This window comes from Sturnus vulgaris, chromosome 6, assembly GCF_052056855.1.
Source record: "Sturnus vulgaris isolate bStuVul1 chromosome 6, bStuVul1.hap1, whole genome shotgun sequence".
Classification (NCBI taxonomy): domain Eukaryota; kingdom Metazoa; phylum Chordata; class Aves; order Passeriformes; family Sturnidae; genus Sturnus; species Sturnus vulgaris.
Window position 1 is genome coordinate 10,476,645 of NC_142248.1, and position 17,871 is coordinate 10,494,515.

Consider the following 17,871-nt stretch of genomic DNA (forward strand, 5'->3'; position numbering starts at 1 on the left):
ATTCCCTGCTTTATGCCTACAATACCTGGAATTGTTAGAGACCTGGGTGGTCGCTAATACAATTGCTGGACAGGTGCAAAGTTTAGCTGCCAGTTGTCTTTCTAATGCTTTTTACTATTAAAAAACCTAACCAAACAAAAACCCCAACAAGCAAACAAATGCCAAAAATTAAAGACTCAGAGAGACACCCCCCCCCCCCATTTTTTCCCTTTAAATTTCGCTTCATTCACATATTAATGAGTTTTACTTCCTTGAATAAATCAGTCCGTCTCCTAGTTTAATTGTGTACGTCTTTACAACGTGGAGTTATATATTAAACTGGAAAGAATGCACAATGTACCTGCAAACCCACGCGGTTTGAACAGGATGACTCATTTGCACTCCGTGACTCTTTTTACAAACACTGCAGGACACTTACTCCTGAGGGCAGGCCGATCAACACTGGCAGGATGGGCTGGGGATAACTGGAGTTTTTGCTGATTCCTGCTATTCTGAGCCAGGATCTCAACACAAGTTTCGGACAAGAAAAAAACCAACCCAGACTAGCTTGAGCGCAACACTGTCAGCCTTAGAGAATACATTTTTTTGTCTTATTAACGCACAAGAGCAGTTAATACCCCTCGGGCCATGGCGCCTCCGGCGGGGGCGGGCAGAGGCACCAGACTGCATGTACCACAATGCATCGCGCGGCGATGGCAGCCCAGTAAGCCCCGCACCCTCTCGTGTGGAACCCTGGGCAGTGTAGTTTTTTCGCGTAGAGCCGCCTGGCGTCTGAAGGGGAAGAGGGGGGACCAATGGACTACAAATCCCATAGGGCCGTGCGCCGCCAGCTCTGTGTTGAGGGGACGGGAGGATGGTGTCCGCACCCCCTGGCGTGTGACAGCCCCGCTCGCCGCCGATCCTTGGGCCTGAGGCAGCCACAGCACCGAGGAGACCATGGAGCTTGGCATAGCGGGGGTGCAGCACCGTGCCTGAGGGCGGGCCGGGCCGGTAGCGCCATGGATAGCCGGTGCTATGGGTGCGCGTCCAAGTTCTCTGTCTTCAAGAAAGAGGCAAGTCCGGCTTCGGGGGGTCAGGAGCGTGCCGGTCCCGCGGGTGCCTCTCCCGCAGTGCGAGGGTCGGAGAAGGGAGCTGGGAACTGCTTTGCCCGGCACATCCCGGGCCAGCATCCTGGCGTTGTTGTCCTTGCTTACTGAGCTCTCGTGGTGCCTAATTCTGATATGTCTTAAAATATGGAAAATTACTGACACCCCCCCCCCAAAAAAAAAAAAAAAAAAAAGTCCTTGAATGCCATCCCTCTAATTCAGGCTTCTGTCATGGTCTCAGACAGTTCACACGCACACTCATTATACTATGGGGTGAAGCCGTGACGCAGCTCCCAGCAGGAGTTACGTGCTGGTGCTCCAAGGCTTTTGAGTCTCCGTATCTCCAGCAGCAGCTGGTGAAACAGTTCTGTCACAAAGAAATCCGTCTAACCCCAGCATTAGTTTGTGTGCGCCTCGGCACGGGCACTGTGTCCGCATGCGGCCAGGCCAGGGTGGGGGGTGTGTGGTGCCGAGGTGGTGAAGCCCTGTTCTGCCTCTCTCTCCCGTCTCTGCAGTGTGGCTGCAAGAACTGTGGACGGTCCTTCTGCTCGGGCTGCCGGAGCTTCACTGCTGTTGTTCCCCGCTGTGGAAACACTCAACAGAAGGTGTGCAAGCAGTGCCATGGAATACTAACTGGGTAAGACGGCAGTGTTTCTTACCAAAGGCAGTTTCAAACCCAAACACAGTTTCCTGCTTTTTTTTCTTCAGTTCACATTCCATGTCGTGTTGCAGATTTCTGCAGGAGAGCTCTGCCTTCCGTATATGCATGGATGCTGCCTGTACCCCGGAATTTCAAGACAGGACAACTCTGAACTGTTGTTATATGAGTTGTGCAGTCCTAAAATGGGATTCAGGATTTGTGCCTGCTCTGTATGGTTGACAAGATAGTTTGAAAGCGTCAGGTTTAAATCTTCAAGGATGGACACTGAATTCCTGTGGACAGCTTAACTAGATGGGCCAAGGTTAAGCCACACTGTGTTTTTGCCCAGAAATCTGCACCCCTTTAACAGTTCTGTCAGTCTTCTCAGATGTGTATAGTTGAGTAGCCTGACAATAAGATGTTCAAAGTGTTATTACATCTGTGGGCAAACAATGATATAAATCCTCCTTGTTGAGATATCTCTGCTATGTGTGGCCTGAAGACATAAAGTTTTTTACCCTAAAATCTAAAAATTTTAAAATAAAACAAAATTATTTGCAAACATAACCGGTAGACTTCCTGTTGAAAACAAAACATGTAGTTCAGTAGCAGCAGGATTATAAACTTGAACAAGCAACACAAGAACACAGGTGTACACCAGAATCCCTCTGTCAACCAATTCTTCTGTGTCCTCCTTTTTCTCTTGCATTTCTCTTGTTTCTTTTCCTCACTTTTCTCCTATAACAAGGAATTTTCACCAATGAGGGGGAATTTAGACACCTGGCTCTGCAGGTGTCTAAAGGAGAAGAGCTTCATTAGTGAAGGTCTTCATCTTCATGGGCTGCTGAAAACAGTGAAAGATAGTATTCAGTCTTTTCAGTTTTGAAATTTTCTGATTTCCCTTAACTTCAAAGCCATTAAGAAAAAAAAGGCTGCCTGTCTTGACATTTCTTCTGGGTCTTTTTTTCTCGTAATTTTAATATCAGCACTAGAGAGCTACAGCAGAAAAACAATCTACTCTGACTGGATAGCAGGTAGATTATAGAATCATAGAACAGCTTGGGTTGGAAGGGACTTTAAAGATCATCTATTTCCAACCCCTGTGCTGTGGGCAGGAACATCTTCCACTACACCTGGTTGCTCAGAGCTCCATCCAACCTGACCTTGAACATTTCCAGGGATGGCACATCCACAGCTTCTCTCACAACCTATTCCAGTGTTTCACCACTCTCCCAAGTAAAGAATTTTTTTCTAGTATCTAATCTAAACCTGCACTCTTTCAGTTTAAAACCATTCCCCTGTGTCCTTTCACTATGTGCTCTTCTAAAAAAGTCCTTCTCTGTCTTTTGGAAGTTTCCTTCAGGTACTGGAAGGCTGCAGTTAGGTCACCCTGGAGCCATCTCTTTTCCTGGCTGAATAATCCAAATTGTCAGCCTTTCCTTGTAGGAGAGGTGCTTCATCCCTCTAATCAATTTGGTGGCCTCCTCTGGACTTGCTCCAACAGGTTCATGTCCATCCTGTGTTGGGGACCCCAGAGCTGGATGCAGCACTGCAGGTGGGGTCTCGTGAGAGAGGAATAGAGGGGCAGAATCCCCTCCCTTGCCCTGCTGGCCACTCTGCTTTGGATACAGCCCAGGACACGTTTGGCTTTCTGGGCTGTGAGAGGCACATTGCTGGGTCATGTCCAGCCTCTCATCCACCAGCACTCCCAAGTCCTTCTCAGCAGGGCTGCTCTTGATCTGCTTGTTCTCCAGCCTGTGTTGATACCAGGAGCTGGGTTGCCCCAACCCAAGTGCAGCACCTTGCACTCTGTCTCGTTTAACCTCATGAGATTCCCAAGGCAGGCCCCACTTCCTGAGCTTTCCAGGTCTCTCTGGATGGCATCCTGTCCTGCAGGTAATACACAGAGGCTGCAGTTCTGTAAGCTGCATATGTTGTTGTTCTTCGTGCCCAATAGCTTTCAGACCTGAAGCTTCAGAACTTTGGAAAGTGTTCCAAGAATGTTGCATTCAGTCATTACTGTATGGGCCTTAACTGTGATTTCTAAGAACAAATAAAATATGCTGACTAACTTACATAATGTCTAGTTCAGTCCCTCAGCCTGAACACAGCAAAGTAAAAGAGTTACAGTGTTCAAGTGTTCTGGAAGATGTTATATAATAACTTTCATAATGGTTTGTTTTACTTGTGCATTATATAATTCTGTGTTTGTTGCATGCCCTAGCTTCTTCTAGAGTGTCCTGCTGCATGGAAGCTAATTACACTGGGAGTCTTGCCTAAGTATTCCCTACCTGCTCTCTGACCTGGGAGGTGCAGGCTGTGGGAGGCAAGGGTATTTCAACCCCACTCCTTTGGATCACTGGTGACCATATTAAATCATGTTTTGTCCAGATGCAAAACAACTGGACTAAAGGACAGAGATGAAGTCTCCTGCTGTCCTGGGAAGCTGTATTATCTTAATCCATTGCATAAGCTAATTCCTCTCAGTATTAATGAGGTTAAGAAGAGGGCTGTACCAAGAGATCAAGAAACACCTATTGATTCCTCTTGACATGAGAGACTAGATGATTGTCAGCATTATCAAGTATTGTCAGTATCTTGAGTTCAGAGAAATAATTTTTGTCTTTCAGAGAAGGATCTCAAAGCAGTTCAGCAAAATGGTCACCACCAGAAAACTACAAAAAGTGAGTTGCACTTGCCAGGCAGTTCTTTCTACTGCAGACAAGCCTTTTAGGCCCTCCTCTTCCCCTATGGATACCATCAAAAGTGGGGCTTCTGGTAGGGGTATTTGCTTGTTCAGAGTTAGATTAAGGGTGGAGCTTTTGTTTTGCTGTTTGGATTGTTAGTTTGTTTGGAGGTGTGGGGGGTATGCTCTTTTGAATAGACTCCTGAATAGCCACCTGCCTGCAATTATCTACAGCTGATCAGAGTTGGCTTGGAAACAGGAACCTTGTGTTGAAATGTTCCTTGTCTCCTGGGAAGTGCTGCCAGGTGTGCTGCTCTTGTAAGCTAAGGTTTTCCTTGCTCTTAGGACTACTTTATTGTGCTCATATTGGAGAGAGTGGTTTTATTTCTGTTCTGCACTGGCATTCTTTAGATAGCCTGCTGGGTTCACAGAGGTTGTTTTCTTATCTCCGGGTTAAAATCCCTGTTCTCAATTGTCATGTATTTTTTCCATCCTTGTTACAGGCGTGTAGCAGCTTTTGAGGCTAAACAAAACCAGCTGAAAGACCAACAGAAGGCAGCTGCAAAACCCCCAGGTCAAGCAGGCTGCAGATACCAGGGGCTCTCAAAAGAGGATAGAGCTATTGCAGAGAGACTGGAGAGGCTCAGGGAGGAAAGGAAACCAAGTGAGTTTTAGAGAATACCATAAATACCTTGGGTGGGAATACTACTATTTGGGAAACAAGGAGGCTGGAGGGAAGGGGAAGTGCTGGGCTTTAAGAGGCTGTGATATTAGGGGGTTGAAGGCTTAAAACAGGACAGAGCATCCAAGTTCTGCTGCCATAATGTTCAACTTCTACAATGATTTTAGATTAATGTACTAGTTTCATTTTGCTTCTTGAAAATACTTCTTGAAAGTACTACTCAGTTTTGGAGCAGCGTCTAACCTGTTAAATCACTTTCTCATTTTCCATTTTTGGGGGTAAAAACCCACTTGGAGTAGAATGAAATGAAAGTCTTTGGCCAAACTATTTCGAAGAAGGTTTCCTGTGAGTCACTGACTTGGGCAACAGCAGTTCCACTCTCTGTGGAATTATGTTCTGACCGGCCTTGTCTCACAGAGAAGGAAAAGGATTCTCATCCAAGCCCACAGCTGCCAGGTTCTGGGACTGCTTTGCTGGGACTGCACTGAGATGCAGCATGCAAGCATGCATTTGTTGCTTGCATGAGAATAAACTATTTTAAATGCTATATGTGGTCTCTAAAAGAAAAAGAATACTCTTCAGAGTGGATACCTGGCTATCATAGAATCATCAAGTCCAACTGTTAACCCAGCACTGCCAAGTCCACCAGTAAACCATATTCCAAAGTGCCACATCTACACATCTTTTGAATACCTCTGAAGATGGTAACTCAGCCACTTCCCTGGGCAGCCTTTTCCAGTGATTGACAACCCTTTCTGTGAAGCAGTTTTTCCTAATATCCAATCTAATCATCTCCTGGAATAACTTGCAGCCATTGCCTCTCGTCCTTTATGTGGCAGGGGAGGGTTTCAGTCTGATAAGGCTGGGATTGCATTAGGAGATGTGGGACCAATGGACTGAACTGCCTAAATGACACTTGTTCCTCTGCCTGTCCCTAGAATCCCAAGTCAGCTGATTTCCAGATGATATCATCTTATACTTGTGTTATGGCTGGGAGATAAAACTGTGAAGGAGTCAAGGACTTGGAAAAAAGGGATAGCAGTTAGCATCAGGGTAGTCTCTGAGTCATTGCAGTATGACCCCTCATTCATGTGAGGGCTGGGAGGAGTTTTTGCTCAGGTGTTCAAAGTCTGATTCCAGAAAGAAGTACAATTTTAAGGAAAAAAACCATGTAGCTTTTCATATTCAATAACAGAATGTTCTTCTCGCTTGGGTGAATTTCAGAGTCCATCCCCACTCAGGCTGAGATCGAAGCTAGGCTGGCAGCCCTGAAGGACGATGGCCGAGGACCTGTTCCATCCACACAGGAAATGGAGGACCGGTTGGCTGTCCTGCAGGGGAGAGATCCTCCTTCCCAAGCTCCCAGACCTGTAAGCTCCCTCAGCTCTTTAGTCAGCAATTTATTCTGAGCTGACACAGCATGCTAGCCATTCTTCCTTCTTCAGCTATTTTTGTGTCCAGGTAGCTTCCTTCAGAAATCTCTGTTTCCTGATTTTGTCATTGCTCCAGAAGCAAATTACCAGCCTTTAGCAGTTCACTGCTTCAATTTGAATGCAACATGTTGTGCCAGATGTAGTTCGTGTGTATATTTTTCACACTAGATGCTAAGGCTTTTTACTCTCAACTCATTTATGTACCTGAGTGGTCATAGTTTTTCAGAGCTGTTTATGTTGGAGGCTTATCAGCCCTACCTTTTAATTACATCTTCTGCTTGTTACTACATACCAGCTGGGCAGAATCCTGTTAATTTTTCCAGAAATGTAAGCCCAGCATGATTTGTTTGAGCTTGCAGGGGAATCGGTTGCATATATGCCTTGAAAGCCTATAGGGAAGATCTTGTCCCCTAAGATACCATTTCCTAATGGTTCTTTCAGCTGCATGTCCAGCTGCTATCATAGGTCTCTGTGGGGCTGCTGGCTGGCACTGTTGAGAATGGCACTTTACACTGGAGGTAGTGGCAGAGCTAGAGTTGGGACACAGGAGCATGTACTCCTACACATTCATCACCCCTTTGTCTTGTTTGGGTGACTGCTCTTAGAGCTGTGTGCATTCAGCACCTCTGAAAATGAAACCCTTGCAAATCTAAACTGAGATTCTCAGTGTCAGTGAAGGCATCTTTGTATGCTGCTCCCATCTTGGGTTATCTTGGTTGCCAAAATTCTCCTTTGATTGAGTATGCCACTTTCCGCTCATTTGTCTTTTCCCACACTGCCCTGGTTTCTCAGGTACACCAACCTCCTGATACCCGAAGTCTGGTCCAGCAGACAGATGACCTGTTAACTCAACTGTCTGAGGAGGTTGCCATTGATGAGCATCACAGACCAAGAGTTCAGCCTCAAGGTATCTGTTTTGGCTTCTAAAGACCTGTTTATGTCTAGTCATGTATGTGCTATGCTGAGAAGGGAATTTGTGCCTCCCTGTGTAACTTACAGGTGAGCTGAGTGTCCAGTTTGTCCATATTTCCCCTTATAATCCCCCACACTGACCAAGAGCAGCCATCTGGCTTCACACTGGGTCTCAGTGTCTTTGCTTGGAGAAGGGTCCTTCTTATCAGGGTTTTAGTATTCAGATTCTCTGTTTCTCTAAAGTGACTCCTCCCTGTTGCTACTCCTAATGCACCTGTGCACTGTTCCAAAACATCAGAATCTGGCATACCATTATCTTCCTGGTTGCATTGATTTCTCTGTAATCTCAGAGAATAGCCAATTTTCTTCTCTTCATATACAGTGAAGATCCTACTGGCATGTGTTTTCCTCTTGTTATCCAGTTTCATGGAGAGCAGCAAGCTGTTCTCATAGCATTATTGGTCATATTTTCTGTGCCCAAGGAACATTGCTGCTGAGTCACCAGTGTGTTCTGTGTGTCTGTCTGCAGCTGTTAGTAGCCAAAGTTTGAATGATCTCAATCGGGAAAGTGAAGATAGTGTTTGCCCTGCAAATCTGGACCCAAAACAGCTAGAGGAGGAGAAGAATAAACTTCTGGCAGAAGCTGCTGCTGAGCTGAGGGAAGAGAATACTAGGCAGGAAAAGATCCTACAGGTTGCCAAGAGACTGGCAGCGCTCAAAGGCGAGGATCCAGAGAAAGGTGGGTAGCAGATGAGAATACAGTGCCAAGAGATTAATCAAGTTGCTATGACAGAGTAAATTCTTTATTAATGTTTATCCATTTAATCCCTTCATTCTGCAAGAAACAGACTGAGATTTGGTTCTGTCTGCAAAGTTGTACAGGTTGGTTTGTCATGAAATCAATATGAAAGTTCTAAGGTGAGGCTGAAGGCTGGGACTGTAAGGTCAGACTGTTTTGTCTTGCACCCTTCTTTGGGATAATTCTAGCACACGCTGGTGAGGTTAACAAAACTTTTAAAACCACAACTCTGGTTTTGGTGGGGATCTTTTCCTTCTCTCTTCCAAGTATTAAAAATAAACAGTAATGTTCTTTTTGAGGAATCTGCACCTTAACAGGTCAGAGCCAGAATGCCACAGCCAGCTCACACCACAAAAATTGGTACATTTGGTTCTCCGGTACATTACTGGGCACAAGGCTTGAGACAGGTGTGGGTTACAGTCTCACATTTCTTACTCCTACAGTTACACTGGAAACCTATAAGCTCCCTGACAGTGATGAGGAAGTGGCTGAGGAAGAGGCCATTCGCAGAGTGCTGAAACAGGTCAGAAGTGCAGCAGCTGTTTTATTTCCTCGTGGTTATGCCTTGTGTTTGTGTTATCTGGTGAGCGTACAAAGGATGTGTTTCTGTTCCTGAGAATAGTTTTGTTCCTTACTTTCCTAGTTCTTTTCCAATACTAGCTCCCATGGGCCATTCAACTATTTAACAGGCAATTGACAACAGTATTTCTGGTCTTTCTCATTCATGCTTAACGTGTCTTTTGGTCTGCATGTGTCTCCTGTGTAACCACGTTTTGCTGGTACTTCCTCACTTCTTGTTCTGTGTTTTCCTCCAGCCAGTTAGAACATGGATAATGAGATGTGTGCCGTGTAGCTCATCTTACATCTACATTTCTCCCTAAAATGTCTCTGAATTGTCTTACAGGCAGACCTGAACTTAAGTTTGTCTGATACGTCACATGTGTTGTGATTAGCATGATGCTGAGGGCCTGCTGGCTGCACTGCAAAGCAGAGTGTGTGAGCTGCAGGCCCCAGCTGCTGCAGACTGTCCACAATGGACACACAGTGTACCAAGTGCAGAGCGACCTTACATCTGTCTGTGTAACCCCAGCTGTGTTCAGACTTGTCATCTCCTGTTACTGCATGAGAGCAGCAAGTGCAGGAGGTTTAGGGCCTAGAATGAGGCTCCCAGCTGTGTTTGAAACAAGAGATTTTTTGCTTTGTGTTGTTACCAGCTCACAGAGGAAGCAGCCCTGGATGAAGCAAGTGGATTCAACATTCCCCCAGATCAGACTACCCCACCAGGACCCTCACAACAGAACCTGTGTAAGAAAGCAAAGCAAAAGGTCAGTGAACTGGTCAGGATCTCTTGAATCGATATCTCGAATGTTCCGGAGTGCCAGGAGAATACAGTTCTGCAGCAAAAGTTTGTTGTATCCTAGGCTTGATGTAGAAAAAAAATTAACCAACCAGTTTCTCCAGAGCAAACAAGCCAGGCAGCTTCTGCAAGGCTGACCAGCTCTGAGCTCAGCTGTGAATCATCCTTATAAAAGGAATTGTTCCCTGGATTACAGTTCCTTTCAGGCTGGCTTTGTCTTGAATGTTTTGGTAAACCAAGAGAAGTCGGTAGACACCTCACAACATGGATATTAGAGAATTATATATATGTATATTTTGATCAACAAGGCCATGGTCTAGTACCATACAATCTGAACCAGAGTAAATGGGAGGTATACCAGTGCTTTCAGCATGTGCAGAGTAGAGCCTCGAGATAGTATTCTACTGTTCATGTTCTCATATAATGTCAGAAGAAGGAATTAGTAGCAGGATATCCTATGCTCAGAGTTGATTCTGGCCTACTGTGGAAATATGTACATGATCTCTAATGAATATTGCAAGAATTAAATGCACCTGTGACTCAAAGGCACCTGTCAGGCCTGCTCCCAGTGGAAGAAATTATATAATTGTAAGCATTATCAAAAACATCCACCTCAGGTATGACACCTTACATTTCTGGGATTACTGATGGAAAAGATAGTGTTAGGAAAAGATGGTGTCAGGAAGCTGCCTTTGCCTTTGCCAAGCACTGTGTCTCACTGTGTTTTCGTTCCACAAGAGTTCTCTGTAAAAGGGAAGGGAGACTGTAGTTGGCTGTATGGATATATTTAGATTATGATTTCAAAAGATCTTTTTGTCTCAGCCTCAGGTACAAATGAATAGTAAGGGCCTTTTGGCACAGTACTTTCTTTGTCCCACAGTTTCCTTTCTGCAACAGGGAGAAAACAATGCCCCCACCTCCACATTCCTTTCCCTTCCCACATAGCCCCTTTCAGCACAACTGTTTGATCTCTTGCTTTTGCAGCAGGAATTGTCTGTCACATGGTATTGTTATGGTGCTTGTCAGAATATCTGGGCTTTATGCCCTTAACACAGCTCACACGATGTGGGTGTACGTCACTGTAGACACTAAATGAGGCTGAATACCTGTTTACGTTCCAGCAACATAGATTCAAACCCAAATTCTAGCAAGTACCTTGGGGTTTTATTTAACAATCTCGATGCATATGGAGCCTGTCCCTGCGCTCTGGGCAAGTCCATCTCACAGACTTAGGATGAACAAGGAAGAAACTGTGGACCGTGGGACAGGTCACCGTGGCCCTCATGCATTACAGTTAAAGTCCTTTATTGTCTGTGCTGGGGTTTGAACGCTCTATCTCTTGTTTTCTGTGTGAATTAGAGCCACACTTCAGCCACCACAGCTCTTGCAAGGGCAGATGATAGTGATGAGGATGAGTTACCCTGGTGCTGCATTTGCAACGAAGATGCCACTTTGCGCTGCCATGGCTGTGACGGAGACCTCTATTGCCAGCGCTGTTTTTGGTGAGTCTTGCAATTCCCCTAGGGCTGAGAAGTGGGTCAAAGGTAAGCTTGGCCCCTTTTGTATGTTTTTCTCATTGGGCAGGAAAACAGGCAGTAGGAGGCAAGATTTGAGGAATCCAGATTTGAACTGAATGCTAGTTGTTAGAGAAATACTTTGTGTGATCAGTAGTTGTTCCAGGCTTCGGGGACTAAACTGGTTCTTGTCAGAAATGCTTCAGTGCATGTTTGGGCACATTGTCTGAGTGTTCTCTGGAGCAGCTGATGTGCTGCATTACGTGGGATGGGATAAATGAGACTATTGTTCAGTGACTCCTATGGCTTGTTAATGCCATTGATGGATGACCTGGGCTGGATTCCCTTAAAGGGGGAGATCAGATAGTATGAATTCCTGAGGCTTTTCTTAGGTTGAGACTTTGCAATCCTAAGCCATATTAAAAAATTCTTCATTGAAATATGTGAGCTTTTTTTCGCCAGTCAGGCTTTGCAGCAGCTGTAGTCTTGGTTCTTTAAACATGTGTAGCTTGATTTTTGACCAAATTTTCATGTCTTAGATTTGGAGGGTTAATTCCTTTGAATACAAAGCTATTCCTAACAGGTTCTGTGACTTCTCTTTTTTTCATGCCTCAAAAGTACTGGGTAGTTGGCTGGGTTCTCAGATTAGTGCTGGGTCATTAAGACAGCAGGTTGCTAAACATTTGGTTGGGATAACAAGAGATGCTTTTGTGCATATTCTCTCATTTTATGCAAATGTATTTTTAGGGAAATGCAAATGCAGTTGGAGAAAACCGTATTAAAATGTTCAGGAAACATATGACTGGCAATGTTAGATTATTAAAAACAAAGCATACAAACAAAAGTATCTGACAGCAAACATCAGTAAAATCAGATTTAACAGTCTGGCAGGTGGGTGTATCAGCCACACACTGTGGATACAGGCTTGTATCTTACTCAACACTGAGCATGGTTACTCAACTCCTGACCATGGTTAAGACAGCTGCCAGTACACTGCATTACTTTCAGTTATTTTCCAGAGTTTTCTGGAGGATACTGTCATTTTGTCTGTTGTCACAGTTGCTAATGTCACTGGAATCACGGACACAGTGCTGAAAATGAGCCATGAGTTACATTAATCTCTTCAAGAGGGAAAGAAACAGAAGGACCTATTGTCATTTTCAAATCCAGCTGAAAAGGATGAGCAGACCTTCCCATAAAGCACCTCAGAAATATCTTAAGTAGCTTGTCCACGTGGCTGCCAGGCAGGTCCTCACAGCCAACCCTTGGGATAAGTTTCTGGTTAAGGGCTGCTGGGAGATATCTTGTGCAGTGACTAAGGGTGAGTCCCTGGCCTGGGTATTTACTTCTGACTGCACTTTGTGTTTGCCTCTTAGGGAAGGCCATGAGGAGTTTGACCTGAAGGACCACCACACCTCCCGCTATCATCTTCCTTGCAAACAGAAGTGATCACACTCTTCATAGGCAGAAAAGGAGCTGGAGAATGGGAAAACAGAGGAGCCGGCCAGATGGAAGAATCCACGTGGGTTTGCAGCCAAAACGGGTGATGTTTTGGACAGTTAAAGGATGTGCTGTAATCTGAGAGAGGCTTGGAGGGCATGTGACTGTCTTCACAAATACACCTGAGAAGTGCAGGGTTTGCTGTGCATGCTTGGGGATAAATGAGGACTTGATATGAGGAGGTGGATATAAGTCCATAAATACAGATGGTAAAGCCATGTGGGTAGCAGTAAAGATGTGTGTTTAAGGCAATACTGACTGGCTGATAAATCTTCCTGCTTTTACTAACAGCTTGTACACTTGGTTCAACAGGCAGCAAAGCACTTTGCACTGAGAAAAATGTCTGCATTGTGATCACATGTGTGATGAGAACTTTCAAAGCATAATAAAAATTATTTATTATAGAGGCCTCTGGTTAAAGTCTCTCCTGAAAATGCCTGATAGCCCTTAACTAAGTGTTGTTTTCTTATTATGGTATGGTAGTCCTAGTGTCAATTGGCTTAGGGAAAGAAATGAAGAATAGTGAAGTCATCAAAAACGTTTTTGTGGCGTATCTGGAAAAGATGCAGGGCAGTGTTGCTCACTGACTTGAAAGGAAAGATCCTTTCAAAAGGTTATCTGCTACTGATCCAGTGTTGTGGCCTGCAGTGGCTGTGCCAAGGTCATGTCATCCGTAAGAGCAACATGTTAGTCTGAAAGAGTTGGGTGTTAGTCTGAAAGCAGGATTTGACTTCATGTATTATTTGGTCCCTGGTAGGATAAAGATGTTACCTGTGTGATGCTCTTCATCTGGTTATGAGAGAAGTTCAATTGCATATGTCCATATCCCTCCTGGGATATCCAGATGCAAGTGGCACTTGCCAGGGCCCAGAACACCCAGAATTGCTTCAAATACCTAACTAAATTGGCTGTACACATGCTCTATTATTCCATCAAGATGGGCTTTTTCCAAATAATGTGATTTCTAAGAGAGCTCTCTAAGGCTGACAAATTCCAATTGCAACAAAATAAAGGATTTGCCCTTGACAGGGAATTTCCAATGAATCTTGCCTATCTGGTTTGACACTGCCACTCCCAGCTGTCTGCCTTGCCCCCGTGCTTAAGGTCAGTGCCTCCGAGGTGAAGTGATGAAATGGTGTTTGCCTGCACCTCTGGTCAGAGGACAACAAATGAATTAAACCACTCTTGAAGGTGGGTTTCTGCTAACGTGCTGCTCTGGATCAGTCTCTTTACCAGCAGCCTGATTCAAACAATGCAGAATAGTAATACTTTAGGTTAACACACCTAAAAATGACAAGCATATCCAGTAATGCCATCAAAACATTTTCTTAGGAAGGAGTGGAAAAACCTGATTTCTGTGGAGAATCTTCTTTGTCCTGGCAGCCCTTGCTTCACCAGTGCCTGTCTCCTTGGGACAGGTAGATGGGAAAACTACTTGAATTGTTCTGATGCAAGAGCTCACAATTAACCCTGTATTAGACAAAATTTAAGTTACAGCTGTGAGGAACTTGCGGTCTTAAAAGTCAAAACAAAATGCTCTTCTTTATTTATGTTACCATAGGAGTGACACTTTTTCATTGCTATTTCATGTGGATAATTAGTCTGATAGTAAGGCAGCCCAATTCTGTCTGAGGCTAAATCCTTTCATGTTTTACATACGCAGGGGAAGGTGCAACTATCTGTTCTTATTTCTTTCCTGAATTGATCCACTGCTTTGGGCTTCAGCCTGTGTCTTCTCCAAGCAGTTAGTAGTAATTTTGTTTCTTGATTTACAGATGCTGATTTTTTCAATATCTTAGTATGAGCTGGTATGATACTTGCAACGTTTTGAATGTTTCATCAGCAACAAGAAAACTTTGAGCTCCCTTGCAGTTAGGCAGCCTCTGTCTAATATGCCCTGCCCTGCTCACATCAGTAGTAATGAAGCAGGTTGCAGCTGGAAGCAGTTTATTTAGATTCCCAGGTTGGTTTCTGTGGGGCCATCCCAAGGAATCCAGAAATGCACCCAACCCATTACCTGAAATAGAACTTAGTCATACATGGAAGAGTCTCTTCAATCATACAGACACACACTGCTGCTTTCCCTGCACCACTAATGGACATTTTTGTGGCTGCTGCACTTTCTGCATGTAATGGGCCATTTCAGTAGTAGCCCAGTCACTTTCCCCTGAAAAGCCGTTCCCACTGTAGCTGTTGCCTCAGTGAACTCCGTACAGGAGGGGCAGGGGGGTATCCATATGGGCAGGAAGCACGCCTAGCTGAATCTGTTGTGAAAGAGGAATGCTGCATGACCTTTAAGTGGGCAGTGCACTGTTAGCTGTGTCACTTACTCCATATCCTTGTGTTTGAAAAGGTGCTGGTAAACAAAGATACTGGTAACCAATCAATTCCTGACAGGCCAGATCAAGATTCAGTCATAGATGTTCAAGAACAGAAGACAGCTTGGCACCTTCCAGAAAGAGATTCAACTTGTTTGCTCTTGTCTTTGTAACAAGTCATGAGGGAAAATGAGGTTTTCTTTCCCTCTCAAAATGTTTTGTATGTGAATTATCAAATGCAGGCTCCACTCCAACAAGAATTCAAATTAGAAAAGCTCTATGAAGCTATGAACTTTCATAGATTGAATTATCTTGGTATAATCAAGAGGGCAAAGTTCCTTTCAAGCAACATTCTTAGATAGTATCTACATACGCTAGTGGTGGTGCTGAGAAACAGCAAAGTTAACTGAAAGATGTTTGTAAAGAAATTTTTCAAGCATTGATTTTAATCTATCCTTGTGGTCTAGTGTGAGAACAGCCAAAATGTATATCAAACCAAGTATGGTTTACTACTGTTTAAGAATGAAACAAAAAAGAAGTTACTCCAATTACCTTATGTTGATTTTTCTTTTGCACCAGTGAGCTGAGAAATCATCTACCCCTGGCCACATGTTGCCTTGCTCCCCTGATCTCACTTGCTCACGTGCTCAGTTGAAATGCTCTCAGGTATCATTATGTATCAGAATTCCTTATGGATCAGAACCAATTGCATGTGATAGGGTCTGCAGCTTACTCCTTTCCTGCTACTTGCAGAATAAGAATAAAGACAACTTTGGTCAAGCAGAGTTGTCAGAACCTGCTTTGTCTTTGATTCTAACAATATCTACCTTAAAGTACAGACAAAAATTCTTTTTGCATCACTCCGTATTGAGGAAATACAGAACAGTGCCCAGGGGGGAGAAACTATTTCTCTTGGGCCAGAGGAGAGGCATGTCATGTCTTTGTGCTGCTGCAGCTCAGCAGAATAAAACAAAGCCTGTTGGTGGTGTATGTAAGTAATCTGAATGTCTATACTACCGTGCTGTAGCTATTTGCATCTCTAGTTTAGGACAATCTCCTCATGTCCTGTCCACCGAGCTCTTCCACCTGAACTTCTCTTTGAGCCTACTCTTTTTTTACCAATGCTCAGAGCTTTTTGTCAGTATGCTGCTCTCCTTTCTCAAGGGGTGTGTTGACATGAGTCAAGACATGAGTCTTAGCACGTGTCATCCATAAGCAGTGCCAGATCTGCAACCATTGCAGCTCTGGACTTAATTTTTTTGTTGTTATTTTACTTAAAAAGTTGAGATTTCATGAGGGTAGGCGTGTCCCACTACCCCCTTTTTAAAAGCATGCCAAAATTGGCATGTTCCCAGGGCTACCAAAGATACATATTGGACCTGATAAAGAAAGACCATATTTCCATCCTAGTGGAACATCTTGGAAAGCCTTAGAACAAGACATGAGGTCCATGGCTTGCCAAATTTCAGTCAGATACAAGAGCAGCATGTGGAATGAAGCAGGCCCTTACATCACAGTTGTTACTGCAGTTTGGATTTTGTCCTCTCAGAGGACAAAACCACAGTTTGTTCACTGACACCTGGAAAATAGGAGGAAAGAACAAGATAATAGTCATCACTCTGCTACTGATAAAGATGGAAAGACTAAGGCATTTAAGATATTACCAGTCCAGCCCAGCCCAAGAACCCTCGTTTGTCTTTGTTAGCTAACCTGCACATCCCTCTGGTTCCATAGTTGGTCCTTTCTGCCTTGGCTCACCAAACAAACAAAAGTTGTACTCAAAAGCTGGCCTTGAATATTCTGCTCTGTAGGAGCTCCTCTGGATATGAGTCAGACTCATCCCTTGTGTTTGCATGGCAGGCATCAGCATAGAGACAGGGCATAATGTGAGAGTGCTCTGCCTAAGCAATCAGCCTCTGTTTGCTGTCTTATTTCCTAGTCACATGTGTCAAGTTACTGACTTGCTAAGAGGCTGGATGTAGTTTCCTCTGTATTTTTCCAGGCAAACATTAGTTGTAGCCAGAAGAGTTTGTGCAGCAAGGTACTGTGCCCTACTTCACTGTTCGTTTGTGAGACCTACCTGTCTGCAAAAGACTCACTCTGAGATGCTCCCTGAAGAAAAGTTGGGAGCAGGTATTTTTTTACTTCAGGTTTTTCTTTAGTATCTAAAGAGAGAGCAAAAATAAGCAGTGCATGGCTGGTTTTCTCTGTTTTAATATAAAATAAGTATTTTTCCAACATCTTTTTAAACTAGGAGAAAAATCATTCCCAGCCCTTGTTCCTTTAGAAAGGCTTCTAAGTCTTAAGTCTTAAATTCCACAAAAAGGAAAAAAAATTAGTCATTAGCCTTAGCAGCTGTTTCACAAACTTCCCCTTAAGTAGACCAGGTGCACTCAAAAATTTTCCTTCCATCCTATCATATGCTTTCTGTCCAACCTTCATAAATAACAGAGGCTTAATAAGACTTACAAAGTACTTGCAATGCTGTGGAGTCAGGTACATCAGTAACAGGCAGGACATCACAGTTGGGTCCAAGCCAGACTGAAATGAGGTGCAGCTTAACAGTGGCTGATTTTCCATGTTGATGAATGAGTGATAACCAATGCCTTGTTTTCCTTGCAGTGGGTGAAAAAAAGAAGTCTTGATGAGCTCCCAAGAACTGTATTCAGTGCTCCTTGGCCAGCATGGAAATTCTAGAAGAATCTAAAGGAGGGACATCTTGTCCTGTTCCTCAGGTTAACACACTCTTTAAGAATCAGGACAATGTACAATCTAGCTCCCTGCTGTGTGTGTACATCTGGAAGGAGTGGAGACTTCAAACTGCTGGTACAAAGTTCACAAACTTGGTGATTTTTCTCAATAATAATAAGTCCTAAACATATTCAGAAGTCCTGTTGCTGATCCTGGTTTTTGTGAGGAAGATACACATTTCCTTGTAACCAAAG

The 17,871-nt window shown here is 44.1% G+C and overlaps 1 protein-coding gene across 2 annotated transcripts; it reads left to right on the forward strand.

Moving 5' to 3' along the window:
* The first annotated feature begins 811 nt into the window (after window positions 1-811).
* ZFYVE19 (zinc finger FYVE-type containing 19) lies at window positions 812-17,807 on the forward strand. Of its 2 annotated transcripts, XR_015804426.1 has the most exons (12): window positions 812-1,052; window positions 1,601-1,722; window positions 4,356-4,409; window positions 4,915-5,075; window positions 6,318-6,463; window positions 7,319-7,433; window positions 7,968-8,177; window positions 8,681-8,760; window positions 9,452-9,562; window positions 10,954-11,096; window positions 12,485-12,630; window positions 17,549-17,807. XR_015804426.1 is itself a non-coding variant. In XM_014869223.2 (11 exons), the coding sequence occupies exons 1-11, from the start codon at window positions 999-1,001 to the stop codon at window positions 12,555-12,557; spliced, it is 1,269 nt and encodes a 422-aa protein (XP_014724709.1). In that variant the 5' UTR covers window positions 812-998; the 3' UTR covers window positions 12,558-13,012. The 2 variants fall into 2 exon arrangements, 1 of the variants encoding a protein (XP_014724709.1); XM_014869223.2 differs by lacking the exon at window positions 17,549-17,807 and having other exon boundaries at window positions 12,485-13,012.
* Window positions 17,808-17,871: the final 64 nt, after the last annotated feature.